This window comes from Salmo trutta, chromosome 1, assembly GCF_901001165.1.
Source record: "Salmo trutta chromosome 1, fSalTru1.1, whole genome shotgun sequence".
Taxonomy (NCBI): domain Eukaryota; kingdom Metazoa; phylum Chordata; class Actinopteri; order Salmoniformes; family Salmonidae; genus Salmo; species Salmo trutta.
Genome location: NC_042957.1, coordinates 77,823,905 through 77,843,351, shown reverse-complemented (window position 1 = coordinate 77,843,351; position 19,447 = coordinate 77,823,905). Strand labels below are relative to the sequence as shown.

Sequence of the window (19,447 nt, the reverse complement as noted above, 5' to 3'; positions counted from 1 at the left end):
GTCTGGTATAACCTGTCTCTCCTCTCTATAGGTTGTAGGTCTGGTATAACTTGTCCCTCTCTCTATAGGTTGTAGGTCTGGTATAACCTGTCTCTCTAGGTTGTAGGTCTGGTATAACCTGTCCTTCTCTCTATAGGTTGTAGGTCTGGTATAAACCTGTCTCTCCTCTCTATAGGTTGTAGGTCTGGTATAACCTGTCTCTCCTCTCTATAGGTTGTAGGTCTGGTATAACCTGTCTCTTCTCTCTATAGGTTGTAGGTCTGGTATAACCTGTCTCTCTATAGGTTGTAGGTCTGGTATACCTGTCTCTTCTCTCTATAGGTTGTAGGTCTGGTATAACCTGTCTCTTCTCTCTATAGGTTGTAGGTCTGGTATAACCTGTCTCTTCTCTCTATAGGTTGTAGGTCTGGTATAACCTGTCTCTTCTCTCTATAGGTTGTAGGTCTGGTATAACCTGTCTCTCTATAGGTTGTAGGTCTGGTATAACCTGTCTCTCCTCTCTATAGGTTGTAGGTCTGGTATAACCTATCTCTCTATAGGTTGTAGGTTTTGGTATAACCTGTCTCTCCTCTCTATAGGTTGTAGGTCTGGTATAACCTGTCTCTCCTCTCTATAGGTTGTAGGTCTGGTTTAACCTGTCACTCTATAGGTTGTAGGTCTGGTATAACCTGTCTCTCTATAGGTTGTAGGTCTGGTATAACCTGTCTCTCTATAGGTTGTAGGTCTGGTATAACCTGTCTCTTCTCTCTATAGGTTGTAGGTCTGGTATAACCTGTCTCTCTATAGGTTGTAGGTCTGGTATAACCTGTCTCTCTATAGGTTGTAGGTCTGGTATAACCTGTCTCTCTATAGGTTGTAGGTCTGGTATAACCTGTCAATTCTCTCTATAGGTTGTAGGTCTGGTATAACCTGTCAATTCTCTCTATAGGTTGTAGGTCTGGTATAACCTGTCAATTCTCTCTATAGGTTGTAGGTCTGGTATAACCTGTCTCTTCTCTCTATAGGTTGTAGGTCTGGTATAACCTGTCTCTTCTCTCTATAGGTTGTAGGTCTTGTATAACCTGTCTCTTCTCTCTATAGGTTGTAGGTCTGGTATAACCTGTCTCTTCTCTCTATAGGTTGTAGGTCTGGTATAACCTGTCTCTCTATAGGTTGTAGGTCTTGTATAACCTGTCTCTCTATAGGTTGTAGGTCTGGTATAACCTGTCTCTCTGTAGGGTGTAGGTCTGGTATAACCTGTCTCTCTATAGGTTGTAGGTCTGGTATAACCTGTCTCTCTATAGGTTGTAGGTCTGGTATAACCTGTCTCTCTATAGGTTGTAGGTCTGGTATAACCTGTCTCTCCTCTATATGTAGGTTGTAGGTCTGGTATACCTGTCTCGCTATAGGTTGTAGGTCTGGTATAACCTGTCTCTTCTCTCTATAGGTTGTAGGTCTGGTATAACCTGTCTCTCCTCTCTATAGGTTGTAGGTCTGGTATAACCTGTCTCTCCTCTCTATAGGTTGTAGGTCTGGTATAACCTGTCTCTTCTCTCTATAGGTTGTAGGTCTGGTATAAACTTGTCTCTTCTCTCTATAGGTTGTAGGTCTGGTATAACCTGTCTCTCTATAGGTTGTAGGTCTGGTATAACCTGTCTCCTCTCTATAGGTTGTAGGTCTGGTATAACCTGTCTCTCCTCTCTATAGGTTGTAGGTCTGGTATAACCTGTCTCTTCTCTCTATAGGTTGTAGGTCTGGTATAACCTGTCTCTCTATAGGTTGTAGGTCTGGTATAACCTGTCTCTTCTCTCTATAGGTTGTAGGTCTGGTATAACCTGTCTCTTCTCTCTATAGGTTGTAGGTCTGGTATAACCTGTCTCTTCTCTCTATAGGTTGTAGGTCTGGTATAACCTGTCTCTCTATAGGTTGTAGGTCTGGTATAACCTGTCTCTCTATAGGTTGTAGGTCTGGTATAACCTGTCTCTCTATAGGTTGTAGGTCTGGTATAACCTGTCTCTCCTCTCTATAGGTTGTAGTTCTGGTATAACCTGTCTCTTCTCTCTCTATAGGTTGTAGGTCTGGTATAACCTGTCTCTCTATAGGTTGTAGGTCTGGTATAACCTGTCTCTTCTCTATATGTTGTAGGTCTGGTATAACCTGTCTCTATATATAGGTAGGTCTGGTATAAACCTCTCTCTATAGGTTGTAGGTCTGGTATAACCTGTCTCTCTATAGGTTGTAGGTCTGGTATAACCTGTCTCTCTATAGGTTGTAGGTCTGGTATAACCTGTCTCTCTATAGGTTGTAGGTCTGGTATAACCTGTCTCTTCTCTCTATAGGTTGTAGGTCTGGTATAACCTGTCTCTTCTCTCTATAGGTTGTAGGTCTGGTATAACCTGTCTCTCTATAGGTTTGTAGGTCTGGTATAACCTGTCTCTTCTCTCTATAGGTTGTAGGTGGTATAACCTGTCTCTCTCTCTATAGGTTGTAGGTCTGGTATAACCTGTCTCTCTATAGGTTGTAGTCTTGTATAACCTGTCTTCTATAGGTTGTAGGTCTGGTATAACCTGTCTCTCTGTAGGTTGTAGGTCTGGTATAACCTGTCTCTCTATAGGTTGTAGGTCTGGTAACCTGTCTCTCTATACGTTGTAGGTCTGGTATAACCTGTCTCTCTATAGGTTGTAGGTCTGGATAACCTGTCTCTCCTCTCTATAGGTGTAGGTCTGGTATAACCTGTCTCTCTCTCTATAGGTTGTAGGTCTGGTATAACCTGTCTCTTCTCGCTATAGGTTGTAGGTCTGGTATAACCTGTCTCTCCTCTCTATAGGTTGTAGGTCTGGTATAACCTGTCTCTCCTCTCTATAGGTTGTAGGTCTGGTATAACTTGTCCCTTCTCTCTATAGGTTGTAGGTCTGGTATAACCTGTCTCTCTATAGGTTGTAGGTCTGGTATAACCTGTCTCTTCTCTCTATAGTTGTAGGTCTGGTATAACCTGTCTTCCTCTCTATAGGTTGTAGGTCTGGTATAACCTGTCTCCTCTCTATAGGTTGTAGGTCTGGTATAACCTGTCTCTTCTCTCTATAGGTGTAGGTCTGGTTATAACCTGTCTCTCTATAGGTTGTAGGTCTGGTATAACCTGTCTCTTCTCTCTATAGGTTGTAGGTCTGGTATAACCTGTCTCTTCTCTCTATAGGTTGTAGGTCTGGTATAACCTGTCTCTTCTCTCTATAGGTTGTAGGTCTGGTATAACCTGTCTCTTCTCTTATAGGTTGTAGGTCTGGTATAACCTGTCTCTTCTCTCTATAGGTTGTAGGTCTGGTATAACCTGTCTCTCTATAGGTTGTAGGTCTGGTATAACCTGTCTCTCCTCTCTATAGGTTGTAGTTCTGGTATAACCTGTCTCTTCTCTCTATAGGTTGTAGGTCTGGTATAACCTGTCTCTCTATAGGTTGTAGGTCTGGTATAACCTGTCTCTTCTCTCTATATGTTGTAGGTCTGGTATAACCTGTCTCTCTATAGGTTGTAGGTCTGGTATAACCTGTCTCTCTATAGGTTGTAGGTCTGGTATAACCTGTCTCTCTATAGGTTGTAGGTCTGGTATAACCTGTCTCTCTATAGGTTGTAGGTCTGGTATAACCTGTCTCTTCTCTCTATAGGTTGTAGGTCTGGTAAACCTGTCTCTTCTCTCTATAGGTTGGAGGTACTGGTAGTACCTGTCTCTTCTCTCTATAGGTGTAGGTCTGGTATAACCTGTCTCTCTATAGGTTGTAGGTCTGGTTAATCTAACCTGTCCTTCTCTCTCTCTATGGTTGTAGGTCTGGTATAACCTGTCTCTCCTCTCTATAGGTTGTAGGTCTGGTATAACTGTCTCTCTATAGGTTGTAGGTCTGGTATAACCTGTCTCTCTTCTCTCTAGGTTGTAGGTCTGGTATAACCTGTCTCTTCTCTCTATAGGTTGTAGGTCTGTATAACCTGTCTCTCCTCTCTATAGGTTGTAGTCTGGTATAACCTGTCTCTCCTCTCTATATGTTGTAGGTCTGGTATAACCTGTCTCTCTATAGGTTTGTAGGTCTGGTATAACCTGTCTCTCTATAGGTTGTAGGTCTGGTATAACCTGTCTCTCCTCTCTATAGGTTGTAGGTCTGGTATAACCTGTCTCTCTATAGGTTGTAGGTCTGGTATAACCTGTCTCTCCTCTCTATAGGTTGTAGGTCTGGTATACCTGTCTCTCTATAGGTGTAGGTCTGGTATAACCTGTCTCTTCTCTCTATAGGTTGTGGGTCTGTATAACCTGTCCTCCTCCTCTCTATAGGTTGTAGGTCTGGTATAACCTGTCTCTCTATAGGTTGTAGGTCTGGTATAACCTGTCTCTCTATAGGTTGTAGGTCTGGTATAACCTGTCTCTCTTCTCTCTATAGGTTGTGGGTCTGGTATAAACCTGTCTCTCTATAGGTTGTAGGTCTGGTATAACCTGTCTCTCTCTCTATAGGTTGTAGGTCTGGTATAACTGTCCTCTCCTCTCTATAGGTTGTAGGTCCTGGTATACCCGTCTCTCTATAGGTGTAGGTCTGGTATAACCGTTCTCTTCTCTCTATAGGTTGTAGTCTGGTATAACCTGTCCTCTCTATAGGTTGTAGGTCTGGTAGAACCTGTCTCTCTATAGGTTGTAGGTCTGTAATAACCTGTCTCTTCTCTCTATAGGTTGTGGGTCTGGGTATAACCTGTTTTCTCTCCTCTATAGGTTGTAGGCTCTGGTATAACCTGTCTCTCTATAGGTTGTAGGTCTGGTATAACCTGTCTCCTCTATAGGTTGTAGGTCTGGTATAAACCTGTCTCTTCTCTCTATAGGTTGGGTCTGGTATAACCTTCTCTCTATAGGTTGTAGGTCTGGTATAACCTGTCTCTTCTCTCTATAGGTTGTAGGGTCTGGTATAACCTTTCTCTCTCTCTATAGGTTGTAGGTCTGGTATAACCTGTCCTCTCTATAGGTTGTAGGTCTGGTATAACCGTCTCTTCTCTCTATAGGTTGTAGGTCTGGTATACACTGTCTCTCTATAGGTTGTAGTCTGGTATAACCTGTCTCTCTATAGGTTGTAGGTCTGGTATAACCCTGTCTCTCTATAGGTTGTAAGGTCTGGTATAACCGTCTCTCTATAGGTTGTAGGGTCTGTATAACCTTTTCTCTCTATAGGTTGTAGGTCTGGTATAACCTGTCTCTCTATAGGTTGTAGGTCTGGTATAACCTGTCTCTCCTTTCTATAGGTTGTAGGTCTGGTATAACCTGTCTCTCCTTTCTATAGGTTGTAGGTCTGGTATAACCTGTCTCTCTATAGGTTGTAGGTCTGGTATAACCTGTCTCTCCTTTCTATAGGTTGTAGGTCTGGTATAACCTGTCTCTCTATAGGTTGTAGGTCTGGTATAACCTGTCTCTCCTCTCTATAGGTTGTAGGTCTGGTTTATCCTGTCTCTCTATAGGTTGTAGGTCTGGTATAACCTGTCTCTCTATAGGTTGTAGGTCTGGTATAACCTGTCTCTTCTCTCTATAGGTTGTAGGTCTGGTATAACCTGTCTCTCTATAGGTTGTAGGTCTGGTATAACCTGTCTCTTCTCTCTATAGGTTGTAGGTCTGGTATAACCTGTCTCTTCTCTCTATAGGTTGTAGGTCTGGTATAACCTGTCTCTCTATAGGTTGTAGGTCTGGTATAACCTGTCTCTCTATAGGTTGTAGGTCTGGTATAACCTGTCTTGCTATAGGTTGTAGGTCTGGTATAACCTGTCTCTTCTCTCTATAGGTTGTAGGTCTGGTATAACCTGTCTCTCCTCTCTATAGGTTGTAGGTCTGGTATAACCTGTGTTTCCTCTCTATAGGTTGTAGGTCTGGTATAACCTGTCTCTTCTCTCTATAGGTTGTAGGTCTGGTATAACCTGTCTCTCTATAGGTTGTAGGTCTGGTATAACCTGTCTCTCTATAGGTTGTAGGTCTGGTATAACCTGTCTCTTCTCTCTATAGGTTGTAGGTCTGGTATAACCTGTCTCTCTATAGGTTGTAGGTCTGGTATAACCTGTCTCTCTATAGGTTGTAGGTCTGGTATAACCTGTCTCTCTTTAGGTTGTAGGTCTGGTATAACCTGTCTCTCTATAGGTTGTAGGTCTGGTATAACCTGTCTCTCTATAGGTTGTAGGTCTGGTATAACCTGTCTCTTCTCTCTATAGGTTGTAGGTCTGGTATAACCTGTCTCTTCTCTCTATAGGTTGTAGGTCTGGTATAACCTGTCTTTTCTCTCTATAGGTTGTAGGTCTGGTATAACCTGTCTCTTCTCTCTATAGGTTGTAGGTCTGGTATAACCTGTCTCTCTATAGGTTGTAGGTTCTGGTATAACCTGTCTCTTCCTCTATAGGTTGTAGGTCTGGTATAACCTGTCTCTCCTCTCTATAGGTTGTAGGTTGGTATAACTGTCTCTTCTCTCTATAGGTTGTAGGTCTGGTATAACCTGTCTCTCCTCTCTATAGGTTGTAGGTCTGGTATAACCCTGTCTCTCCTCTCTATATGTTGTAGGTCTGGTATAACCTGTCTTCCTCTTATAGGTTGTAGGTCTGGTAAACCGTCTCTTCTCTCTATAGGTGTACGTCTGGTATAACCTGTCTCGCTATAGGTTGGTCTGGTATAACCTGTCTCTTCTCTCTATAGGTTTTAGGTTGGCTATAACCTGTCTCTCCTCTCTATAGGTTGTAGGTCTGTATAACCTGTCTCTCTATAGGTTGTAGGTCTGGTTATAACCTGCTCTTCTCCTATAGGTTGTAGGTCTAGTATAACCTGTCTCTCTATAGGTGTAGGTCTGGTATAACCTGTCTCTCCTCTCTATAGGTTGTAGGTCTGGTATAACCTGTCTCTCTATAGGTTGTAGGTCTGGTATAACCTGTCTCTCTATAGGTTGTAGGTCTGGTATAACCTGTCTCTCTATAGGTTGTAGGTCTGGTATAACCTGTCTCTCTATAGGTTGTAGGTCTGGTATAACCTGTCTCTCTATAGGTTGTAGGTCTGGTATAACCTGTCTCTTCTCTCTATAGGTTGTAGGTCTGGTATAACCTGTCTCTCTATAGGTTGTAGGTCTGGTATAACCTGTCTCTTCTCTCTATAGGTTGTAGGTCTGGTATAACCTGTCTCTCTATAGGTTGTAGGTCTGGTATAACCTGTCTCTCTATAGGTTGTAGGTCTGGTATAACCTGTCTCTCTATAGGTTGTAGGTCTGTATAACCTGTCTCTCTATAGGTTGTAGGTCTGGTATAACCTGTCTCTCTATAGGTTGTAGGTCTGGTATAACCTGTCTCTTCTCTCTTTAGGTTGTAGGTCTGGTATAACCTGTCTCTTCTCTCTATAGGTTGTAGGTCTGGTATAACCTGTCTCTCCTCTCTATAGGTTGTAGGTCTGGTATAACCTGTCTCTTCTCTCTATAGGTTGTAGGTCTGGTATAACCTGTCTCTTCTCCTCTATAGGTTGTAGGTCTGGTATAACCTGTCTCTTCTCTCTATAGGGTTGTAGGTCTGGTATAACCTGTCTCTTCTTCTATAGGTTTTAGGTCTGGTATAACCTGTCTCTCCTCTCTATAGGTTGTAGGTCTGGTATAACCTGTCTCTCCTCTCTATAGGTTGTAGGTCTGGTAACCTGTCTCTCTATAGGTTGTAGGTCTGGTATAACCTGTCTCTTCTCTATAGGTTGTAGGTCTGGTATAACCTGTCTCTTCTCTCTATAGGTTGTAGGTCTGGTATAACCTGTCTCTTCTCTCTATAGGTTGTAGGTCTGGTATAACCTGTCTCTTCTCTCTATAGGTTGTAGGTCTGGTATAACCTGTCTTCCTCTCTATAGGTTGTAGGTCTGGTATAACCTGTCTCTCTATAGGTTGTAGGTCTGGTATAACCTGTCTCTTCTATCTACTAGGTTGTAGGTCTGTATAACCTGTCTCCCTCTCTATAGGTTGTAGGTCTGGTATAACCTGTCTCTTCTCTCTATAGGTTGTAGGTCTGGTATAACCTGTCTCTCTCTCTATAGGTTGTAGGTCTGGTATAACCTGTCTCTCCTCTCTATATGTTGTAGGTCTGGTATAACCTGTCTCTCTATAGGTTGAGGTCTGGTATAACCTGTCTCTCTATAGGTTGTAGGTCTGGTATAACCTGTCTCTTCTCTATAGGTGTACGTCTGGTATAACCCTGTCTCGCTATAGGTTGTAGGTCTGGTATAACCTGTCTCTTCTCTCCTATAGGTTTAGGTCTCGTATAACCTGTCTCTCCTCTCTATAGGTTGTAGGTCTGGTATAACCTGTCTCTCTATAGGTTGTAGGTCTGGTATAACCTGTCTCTTCTCTCTATAGGTTGTAGGTCTAGTATAACCTGTCTCTCTATAGGTTGTAGGCTCCTGGTTAACCTGTCTCTCCTCTCTATAGGTTGTAGGTCTGGTATAACCTGTCTCCTCTATAGGTGTAGGTTGGTATAACTGTCTCTCTCTTAAGGGGTAGGTCTGGTATAACCTGTCTCTCTATAGGTTGTAGGTCTGGTATAACCTGTCTCTCTATAGGTTGTAGGTCTGGTATAACCTGTCTCTCTATAGGTTGTAGGTCTGGTATAACCTGTCTCTTCTCTCTATAGGTTGTAGGTATGGTATAACCTGTCTCTCTATAGGTTGTAGGTCTGGTATAACCTGTCTCTTCTCTCTATAGGTTGTCGGTCTGGTATAACCTGTCTCTCTATAGGTGGTAGGTCTGGTTATAACACTGTCTCTCTATAGGTTGTAGGTCTTGGTATAACTGTCTCTTCTCTCTATAGGTTGTAGGTCTGGTATAACCTGTCTCTTCTCTCTATAGGTGTAGGTCTGGTATAACCTGTCTCTCCTCTCTATAGGTGTAGGTCTGGTATAACCTGTCTCTTCTTCTCTATAGTTGTAGGTTGTATAACTGTCTCTTCCTCTATAGGTTATAGGTCATGGTATACCTGTCTCTTCTCTCTATAGGTTGTAGGTCTGGTATAACCTGTTCTCTTCTCTCTATAGGTTTTAGGTCTGGTATAACCTGTCTCTCCTCTCTATAGGTTGTAGGTCTGGTATAACCTGTCTCTCCTCTCTATAGGTTGTAGGTCTGGGTATAACCTGTCTCTCTATAGGTTGTAGGTCTGGTATAACCTGTCTCTCTTCTCTCTATAGGTTGTAGGTCTGGTATAACCTGTCTCTTCTCTCTCTAGGTTGTAGGTTGGTATAACCTGTCTCTTCTCTCTATAGGTTGTAGGTCTGGTATAACCTGTCTCTTCTCTCTATAGGTTGTAGGTCTGGTATAACCTGTCTCTCCTCTCTATAGGTTGTAGGTCTGGTATAACCTGTCTCTCTATAGGTTGTAGGTCTGGTATAACCTGTCTCTTCTCTCTATAGGTTGTAGGTCTGGTATAACCTGTCTCTCCTCTCTATAGGTTGTAGGTCTGGTATAACCTGTCTCTTCTCTCTATAGGTTGTAGGTCTGGTATAACCTGTCTCTCCTCTCTATAGGTTGTAGGTCTGGTATAACCTGTCTCTCCTCTCTATATGTTGTAGGTCTGGTATAACCTGTCTCTCTATAGGTTGTAGGTCTGGTATAACCTGTCTCTCTATAGGTTGTAGGTCTGGTATAACCTGTCTCTCCTCTCTATAGGTTGTAGGTCTGGTATAACCTGTCTCTCTATAGGTTGTAGGTCTGGTATAACCTGTCTCTTCTCTCTATAGGTTGTGGGTCTGGTATAACCTGTCTCTCCTCTCTATAGGTTGTAGGTCTGGTATAACCTGTCTCTCTATAGGTTGTAGGTCTGGTATAACCTGTCTCTCTATAGGTTGTAGGTCTGGTATAACCTGTCTCTTCTCTCTATAGGTTGTGGGTCTGGTATAACCTGTCTCTCTATAGGTTGTAGGTCTGGTATAACCTGTCTCTTCTCTCTATAGGTTGTAGGTCTGGTATAACCTGTCTCTCCTCTCTATAGGTTGTAGGTCTGGTATAACCTGTCTCTATAGGTTGGCGTTCTGGTATAACCTGTCTCTCTATAGGTTGTAGGTCTGGTATAACCTGTCTCTCTATAGGTTGTAGGTCTGGTATAACCTGTCTCTCCTCTCTATAGGTTGTAGGTCTGGTATAACCTGTCTCTCTATAGGTTGTAGGTCTGGTATAACCTGTCTCTCTATAGGTTGTAGGTCTGGTATAACCTGTCTCTCTATAGGTTGTAGGTCTGGTATAACCTGTCTCTCCTTTCTATAGGTTGTAGGTCTGGTATAACCTGTCTCTCCTTTCTATAGGTTGTAGGTCTGGTATAACCTGTCTCTCCTCTCTATAGGTTGTAGGTCTGGTATAACCTGTCTCTCCTCTCTATAGGTTGTAGGTCTGGTTTATCCTGTCTCTCTATAGGTTTGTAGGTCTGGTATACCTTTCTCTCTAAGGTGTAGGTCTGGTATAACCTGTCTCTTCTCTCTATAGGTTGTAGGTCTGGTATAACCTGTCTCGCTATAGGTTGTAGGTCTGGTATAACCTGTCTCTCTATAGGTTGTAGGTCTGGTATAACCTGTCTCTTCTCTCTATAGGTTGTAGGTCTGGTATAACCTGTCTCTTCTCTCTATAGGTTGTAGGTCTGGTATAACCTGTCTCTTCTCTCTATAGGTTGTAGGTCTGGTATAACCTGTCTCTCTATAGGTTGTAGGTCTGGTATAACCTGTCTCGCTATAGGTTGTAGGTCTGGTATAACCTGTCTCTCCTCTCTATAGGTTGTAGGTCTGGTATAACCTGTGTTTCCTCTCTATAGGTTGTAGGTCTGGTATAACCTGTCTCTTCTCTCTATAGGTTGTAGGTCTGGTATAACCTGTCTCTTCTCTCTATAGGTTGTAGGTCTGGATAACTGTCCTCTCTATAGGTTGTAGGTCTGGTATAACCTGTCTCTTCTCTCTATAGGTTGTAGGTCTGGTATAACCTGTCTCTTCTCTCTATAGGTTGTACGTCTGGTATAACCTGTCTCGCTATAGGTTGTAGGTCTGGTATAACCTGTCTCTTCTCTCTATAGGTTGTAGGTCTGGTATAACCTGTCTCTCCTCTCTATAGGTTGTAGGTCTGGTATAACCTGTCTCTCCTCTCTATAGGTTGTAGGTCTGGTATAACCTGTCTCTTCTCTCTATAGGTTGTAGGTCTGGTATAACCTGTCTCTCTATAGGTTGTAGGTCTGGTATAACCTGTCTCTTCTCTCTATAGGTTGTAGGTCTAGTATAACCTGTCTCTCTATAGGTTGTAGGTCTGGTATAACCTGTCTCTCCTCTCTATAGGTTGTAGGTCTGGTATAACCTGTCTCTCTATAGGTTGTAGGTCTGGTATAACCTGTCTCTCTATAGGTTGTAGGTCTGGTATAACCTGTCTCTCTATAGGTTGTAGGTCTGGTATAACCTGTCTCTTCTCTCTATAGGTTGTAGGTCTGGTATAACCTGTCTCTCTATAGGTTGTAGGTCTGGTATAACCTGTCTCTCTATAGGTTGTAGGTCTGGTATAACCTGTCTCTCTATAGGTTGTAGGTCTGGTATAACCTGTCTCTCTATAGGTTGTAGGTCTGGTATAACCTGTCTCTTCTCTCTATAGGTTGTAGGTCTGGTATAACCTGTCTCTCCTCTCTATAGGTTGTAGGTCTGGTATAACCTGTCTCTTCTCTCTATAGGTTGTAGGTCTGGTATAACCTGTCTCTTCTCTCTATAGGTTGTAGGTCTGGTATAACCTGTCTCTTCTCTCTATAGGTTGTAGGTCTGGTATAACCTGTCTCTTCTCTCTATAGGTTGTAGGTCTGGTATAACCTGTCTCTCCTCTCTATAGGTTGTAGGTCTGGTATAACCTGTCTCTCCTCTCTATAGGTTGTAGGTCTGGTATAACCTGTCTCTCCTCTCTATAGGTTGTAGGTCTGGTATAACCTGTCTCTCCTCTCTATAGGTTGTAGGTCTGGTATAACCTGTCTCTCTATAGGTTGTAGGTCTGGTATAACCTGTCTCTCCTCTCTATAGGTTGTAGGTCTGGTATAACCTGTCTCTCCTCTCTATAGGTTGTAGGTCTGGTTTAACCTGTCTCTCCTCTCTATAGGTTGTAGGTCTGGTTTAACCTGTCTCTCTATAGGTTGTAGGTCTGGTATAACCTGTCTCTCCTCTCTATAGGTTGTAGGTCTGGTATAACCTGTCTCTCTATAGGTTGTAGGTCTGGTATAACCTGTCTCTCCTCTCTATAGGTTGTGGGTCTGGTGACTAGGAAGGACTTGGCTCGTTACCACCTGGGGAAGCACGGACTGGAGGAGATGCAACTGGCTCAGACATGATACACATACTACTATTATTATTACTACTACCACACACACACACACACACACACACACACACACACACACACACACCCACGACCGAGAGACTACAGTGGTCACCTGTTGCCTAGTTACCTGTGAGACCCCCATCTATGCATTCTGATGCTCCCATTGGTTAGAGGTCAGAGGTCAGAGGGTCCTTGTCAATCACCGATGCCAAAACAGTCTGTCTGACTTTCACCATAACATCTACAGCTCTACAGCGTTTCTCTCTCTGCTTGCTCAACAAGGCTATAATGCATCATATCGCAGTCATAATGCTTCATTAGACTTGTAAGATGAGCTAATGTCTGTCGTTTCATAATGATCCTGACTTGTTGCTGACAGCCGTTTTGAGTTTGTTGATTAGTGGCCTTATCGAAAGCCATTATGACGTCCTGAGTTTACAAAGCATTATAAGGGCTCCTATAGATGCACTATAATGCATTATACCTGTTGGCGCTCACGTTCTGGCCCTTTGATGAAGACTCGCTGACACAACACCTTAAGCCTGTTGATTAATCTGTTTTGCACTGTGTGAAAGAAGGAGGAAGCTTTTATTTATTCTGGACCTGTTTTAAAGTAGAGTCCGTAGACCACTGGGAGATGCTGCTGAGCTACAGACTACAAACCTTTGTTTTCTGTTGTAGACTTCATTCAGTAGAAAATGACATGAGGTCAGAATTGCAGGTATATTTTGTACTTTGTGGATGTTTCACAACGTGGAATTAGAATGAATGTATTGAAATGAATAGAATGAATTGTTATTCATTGATCCCTCCTGCTAACAGTTGGCCTGCAGTGATCGTCTGCGTCCACTAAGTGGGGCTGTTGAGATCTGTAGCTTTCGTAGCAGGACCACAGTGGTTGTGGGATTGAAATGAAGGTTATTTTGACCGTCTATACAACATGGCCAGGGGTTTCTCCTGACATAACCAGGGAGACCTCTGGGCTCGGATTGGGCGGTATCCACACTTTCATACTGTTTCTGTACCGTACTGGGGCGTACGGTACTACCAGGAGTGCACACAAAGGACACCATTTCAAATTCCTATTATTTTAAACATTTTACGGTATGGAAAATCATGCCGGGGGTATTCTGAAATACGGCGGTATACGGTTTATCAGCCAAGCCTACTCTGGACCCTCATTATATACTACTGCCTGTATAGTGATGTTACGGTACCGACCCAGAACTCTGCTTGTGTTCTAGATGGAACCCTATATAGTTCACTATATAACTCTCTCTGTCTGTCTCTCTCCCTCTCTCTGTCTGTCTCGCTCTCTGTGTCTCTGTCTGTCTCACTCCCTCTCTGTCTGTCTCTGTGTCTTTCGCTCTCTGTGTCTGTGTCTCTCGTAGGGTACCATTTGGGACACAGACTATTTATTATTTTCTCTAGATGTTTTGCACTCTGACCTCCTACTATAGAAACATCTACATTTACATGATGAATGTAAAAACCGACGCTGTGTTTCCCTGATGTGAAAACATATGTCCATCTGAATGACAACATACAGACAGGGTGGGCTCTGGTCAAAAGTAGTGCATTATATTGGGAATAGGGTGCCATTTGGGATACAGATGGTCTGTTTGAATTTCAGTTGGTGTGTCAGTCATTGCTAGCCAGGATGCCAGATATGTTTGTTGTGACTGTCTGCAGAAGCTGGCTAGTGCAGAGACGGGCCTGGCAACCCGGCTGAATCATTTTAAACAGGGATGACTAATCGTCTCTACAAAAGGTCTGCTGTATTGCCTGGTTACCCAAACTCCCCGACGATTTCTAGAATGGAAATCCATACTAGACCGTCTGATTGGTCCAACCCATCGGTTTCTGGGACCAGAGCCAGAACACATGTTGCTATAGCTTCGTTTTGATACTCTGATTGGTTAGAGATGATCCAATCGCTGATGACTTTGTTTTGTACAACAGCCCTCATTTTGACATCACCACAAACTACTTCAACGATGGTAGTCTCAGACTGAAGTATGCAGGGAACATAAAGCAGTGGAAGAATTCAGTTTGAGTCGTCAGGCGACCTGCTGTTAGTGTAGGCTTTTGTTCCAGCCAAGCGCTAACGGAACCTGCTTCAACTAATCAATCTAAAATGAATAAATAATAATTGATAGCATTTCTATAATAAAGACCTTGATTAGTTGAATGAGTTGTTACAGTAGGAACAGAAACCTGCAGCTGTAGGGTTAGATTGGACCCCCTGGTTTATTCTTTGTGATGTTGGTCATTCAGATTTACAATTGACTCCAAACCCTCAGATGTGGAATCAGCAAATCAACTCGTTTTTCGAGACTTTTTTGACATGATTTAAAATCAGTTGTTTTTCTTTTAATCCTCTGTTGTTTTGACACTTTGCCTCGGTCACTGGATGATTTAGGCTGCGTCTGAAATGGCACCCTATTCCCTATGTAGGGCTCTGATCAGAAGTAGTGCACTATGTCGGGAATAGGGTGCCATTTGGGATGTAGGTTTACTGTCTCTTGCTTGTTTAGTTTGTTTTTGTACAGTTCTAGATGCTCAGTAAAGATGATGTCCTGTTTTGTAACTATTTGAAAAGGCCGTTTTGTGAACTAATAAAGTCATGTATTACTATCTGCCTCATGTTGTCTCTTAAAGAGAAAACGCACCGCTGGGAGTTGCAGACCAACTGTGATCAGCAGCGGGGGTCTGTCCTATCGCCTCTGACCAACCAATATTGGCCCCCATTTTCTATACATTTTCTTGACGATTCTACATGTTGGACCCAGCAGGTGATTTACTGCGTTATTGAATCTCTGACTCTCGTTCTCGTTGTTCCACATGCCATTACTCCATGTGGTTAAGACAACAAGGCCAAACAGATGACAAAAGCATGTTATACTGCACTATAAATCAAGGGACTGGCAGAATGACAAGAAGGACAAAAACCGTTCAGCAGCACAGAGCAATCTGAAGTCAATAAGGAAGTAGTTCATATTTAATAGACAGCAGGAGGTGTAAAACACACACCTCAATAAATCTCAAAAAGATATATTTCAAAACAAAGCTACATTTTAAGGCCATTAACCTTAAAATGTCTTGTAAGGTTTAAAGTATAAGAACCAATGTCCCAGATCATGAAGTGACAGGAAACACTACTGAAACACTACTGACTATAGAAACACTACTGACTATAGAATCACTACTGACTATAGAAACACTACTGACTATAGAAACACTACTGACTATAGAAACACGACTGACTATAGAAACATGACTGACTATAGAAACACGACTGACTATAGAAACACTACTGAAACACTACTGACTATAGAAACACTACTGAAACACTACTGACTATAGAAACACTACTGACTATAGAAACACTACTGACTATAGAAACACTACTGAAACACTACTGACTATAGAAACACTACTGACTATAGAATCACTACTGACTATAGAAACACTACTGACTATAGAAACACTACTGAAACACTACTGACTATAGAAACACTACTGAAACACTACTGACTATAGAAACACTACTGACTATAGAAACACTACTGAAACACTACTGACTATAGAAACACTACTGACTATAGAAACACTACTGAAACACTACTGACTATAGAAACACGACTGACTATAGAAACACGACTGACTATAGAAACACGACTGACTATAGAAACACGACTGACTATAGAAACACTCCTGAAACACTACTGACTATAGAAACACTACTGACTATAGAAACACTCCTGAAACACTACTGACTATAGAAACACTACTGACTATAGAAACACTCCTGAAACACTACTGACTATAGAAACACTACTGAAACACTACTGACTATAGAAACACTACTGACTATAGAAACACTACTGAAACACTACTGACTATAGAAACACTACTGACTATAGAAACACTACTGACTATAGAAACACTCCTGAAACACTACTGACTATAGAAACACTACTGACTATAGAAACACTACTGACTATAGAAACACTACTGACTATAGAAACACTCCTGAAACACTACTGACTATAGAAACACTACTGAAACACTACTGACTATAGAAACACTACTGACTATAGAAACACTACTGAAACACTACTGACTATAGAAACACTACTGACTATAGAAACACTACTGACTATAGAAACACGACTGACTATAGAAACACTCCTGAAACACTACTGACTATAGAAACACTACTGACTATAGAAACACTCCTGAAACACTACTGACTATAGTAACACTACTGAAACACTACTGACTATAGAAACACTACTGACTATAGAAACACTACTGAAACACTACTGACTATAGAAACACTACTGACTATAGAAACACTACTGACTATAGAAACACTACTGACTATAGAAACACTCCTGAAACACTACTGACTATAGAAACACTACTGAAACACTACTGACTATAGAAACACTACTGAAACACTACTGACTATAGAAACACTACTGACTATAGAAACACGACTGACTATAGAAACACTACTGAAACACTACTGACTATAGAAACACTACTGACTATAGAAACACTACTGAAACACTACTGACTATAGAAACACTACTGACTATAGAAACACTACTGACTATAGAAACACTCCTGAAACACTACTGACTATAGAAACACTACTGACTATAGACCGGTAACATTGTCTTGTCTGAGCAGGTTATGTTTAATCACATTCATTTTAGAGGACTCCCTGTATATGCATTTGTATATTTTTTTTACCAGGATATCAGCTACAATTTATTTACATTTTGGAAATTTGTTCCCAAGTATTCCCATTCATAATAGAGAGACGTGATCATACACAAATGTAAGCAAAGTTTGAAATTATTATGTTTTAGTCAAATATATCTGTGGTCAATTCGCAGTCTACAAATTATTTGTAATTATGTGTGTTCATAAATTCTTTCTGGAGTGTCAGAGCGCGCTCTGTGTGTTTGTGAATTCATTCTGGAGTGTCAGAGCACGCTCTGTGTGTTCATAAATTTATTCTGGAGTGTTAGAGCGCGCTCTGTGTGTTCATAAATTTATTCTGGAGTGTCAGAGCGCGCTCTGTGTGTTTGTAAATTCTTTCTGGAGTGTCAGAGCACGCTCTGTGTGTTCATAAATTTATTCTGGAGTGTCAGAGCGCGCTCTGTGTGTTCATAAATTCATTCTGGAGTGTCAGAGCTCGCTCTGTGTGTTTGTGAATTCATTCTGGAGTGTCAGAGCGCGCTCTGTGTGTTTGTGAATTCATTCTGGAGTGTCAGAGCGCGCTCTGTGTGTTTTATAAATTCATTCTGGAGTGTCAGAGCGCGCTCTGTGTGTTTTATAAATTCATTCTGGAGTGTCAGAGCGCGCTCTGTGTGTTTGTGAATTCATTCTGGAGTGTCAGAGCGCGCTCTGTGTGTTTTATAAATTCATTCTGGAGTGTCAGAGCGCGCTCTGTGTGTTTTATAAATTCATTCTGGAGTGTCAGAGCGCGCTCTGTGTGTTTGTAAATTCATTCTGGAGTGTCAGAGCGCGCTCTGTGTGTTTGTAAATTCATTCTGGAGTGTCAGAGCGCGCTCTGTGTGTTTGGAAATTCAGAGCGCTGTCAGATTGTCGGTTCAGAGCGTTTCATTCTTGGATGGAATAGGTGAGCGGAACGTGCCCAATTTGTATGGAGCCCGGAGTGAGATTCCCAAAGGCTGGAGCATCGGCCTTCTCCACCCTCTAATTTCGCTCCAGTAGCGAGGGCCCTGCCCAGCATTGCAGTCTGCTATAGCCCCTTGCTTTAGCTGTCATGGAGTTCGCTAAATATTTTAATAAAAAGACTGATAAAACACACAGGTGCTTAATCAAGGAGACTTACAAAGATGAGGACCAAGAGCAAGAGAGGGAGTGTGGTGATGTAGTGTCCACAACTAAAGAAGAGAGGCAGTGTGGTGATGTAGTGTCCACAACTAAAGAAGAGAGGGAGTGTGGTGATGTAGTGTCCACAACTAAAGAAGAGAGGCAGTGTGGTGATGTAGTGTCCACAACTAAAGAAGAGAGGGAGTGTGGTGATGTAGTGTCCACAACTAAAGAAGAGAGGGAGTGTGGTGATGTAGTGTCCACAACTAAAGAAGAGAGGCAGTGTGGTGATGTAGTGTCCACAACTAAAGAAGAGAGGGAGTGTGGTGATGTAGTGTCCACAACTAAAGAAGAGAGGCAGTGTGGTGATGTCGTGTCCACAACTAAAGAACCATTGTGGAATCTGAAAAGACACCTATCCTGAAAGCATGATGATGTACTTAGATAACTAAGTGTGTCGTTGTAGCATTTAAGTATTTATAAACAAAAAATCCAATCTCTTAAACATTTTCATTTTTGTTATATTATATGTACAATCGGCCATAATTTGTTTTGGCCCAATAGACCTGGCATATTCCCATGTTCAAGGAGCTTTCTGTTTTGATTGGGTTGTTTTGCCTAAAAGCCTTTAGGCCTGCCTATAGATAAAATAACTCTGCATCTCTGCCCAGCCTGGATAGAGTGGCCAAAAGGGTGTTTATCATCCCCAGTGGCTCTGAAAGTGAGGAGAGGACGTTCTCCACTGCTGTCCTGCTCTCCAGTCACCATCACATGAGCCTGCAGACAGACTGGCCAAAATCCTGGTTCTAAGAATGAATTCTGAAATTAAATTCAAAGGCACTAATAAGTTATTGTTTGTTTCATTTGTATTTAATTCTAAGTAAGTCAAAGCCAACATGCGCAATTTATAGACCATAATGATTTAATACAACGAAATGTTGTTTAGGGTACTAAAGGGGTAACTAGCCCCCTCCACCTGTAATTCACATTAACACCACAAGATGTCACCAAATTATTTTCCCAACACTTTTCCTGGCTGCCACTGCTCTTGCTCAACAAACAATTTAGTACTTGTACATATTCCAATGAAGTTAGATCTATAATAGTTTAAAAAATATATACAAGTAGATAAATAATCCACTTTTTTAGAGAGAAAAATATAGATCATTTTTTTTGTAAAGTAGTAATATGTTGGATGAGTGTGTTGGGGGCAACTTGCCACCCCCCTCCCCTCCTGGTTAGTTACCCCTTTATGGTTATACATGTGTTTCTACCTGGTATTTAGA

At 42.0% G+C, this 19,447-nt stretch overlaps 1 protein-coding gene across 1 annotated transcript in view; it reads left to right on the top strand.

Annotated features, from left to right (window-relative positions):
• Positions 1 to 14,944, top strand: part of LOC115208319 (H(+)/Cl(-) exchange transporter 7) — an 82,903-nt gene extending 67,959 nt beyond the window's left edge. Inside the window, exon 25 of the mRNA XM_029776273.1 lies at positions 12,229 to 14,944. Within this exon, the coding sequence (XP_029632133.1) occupies positions 12,229 to 12,315 (87 nt within the window). The 3' untranslated portion in view covers positions 12,316 to 14,944. The remainder of the gene's footprint in view (positions 1 to 12,228) is intronic.
• Positions 14,945 to 19,447: the final 4,503 nt, after the last annotated feature.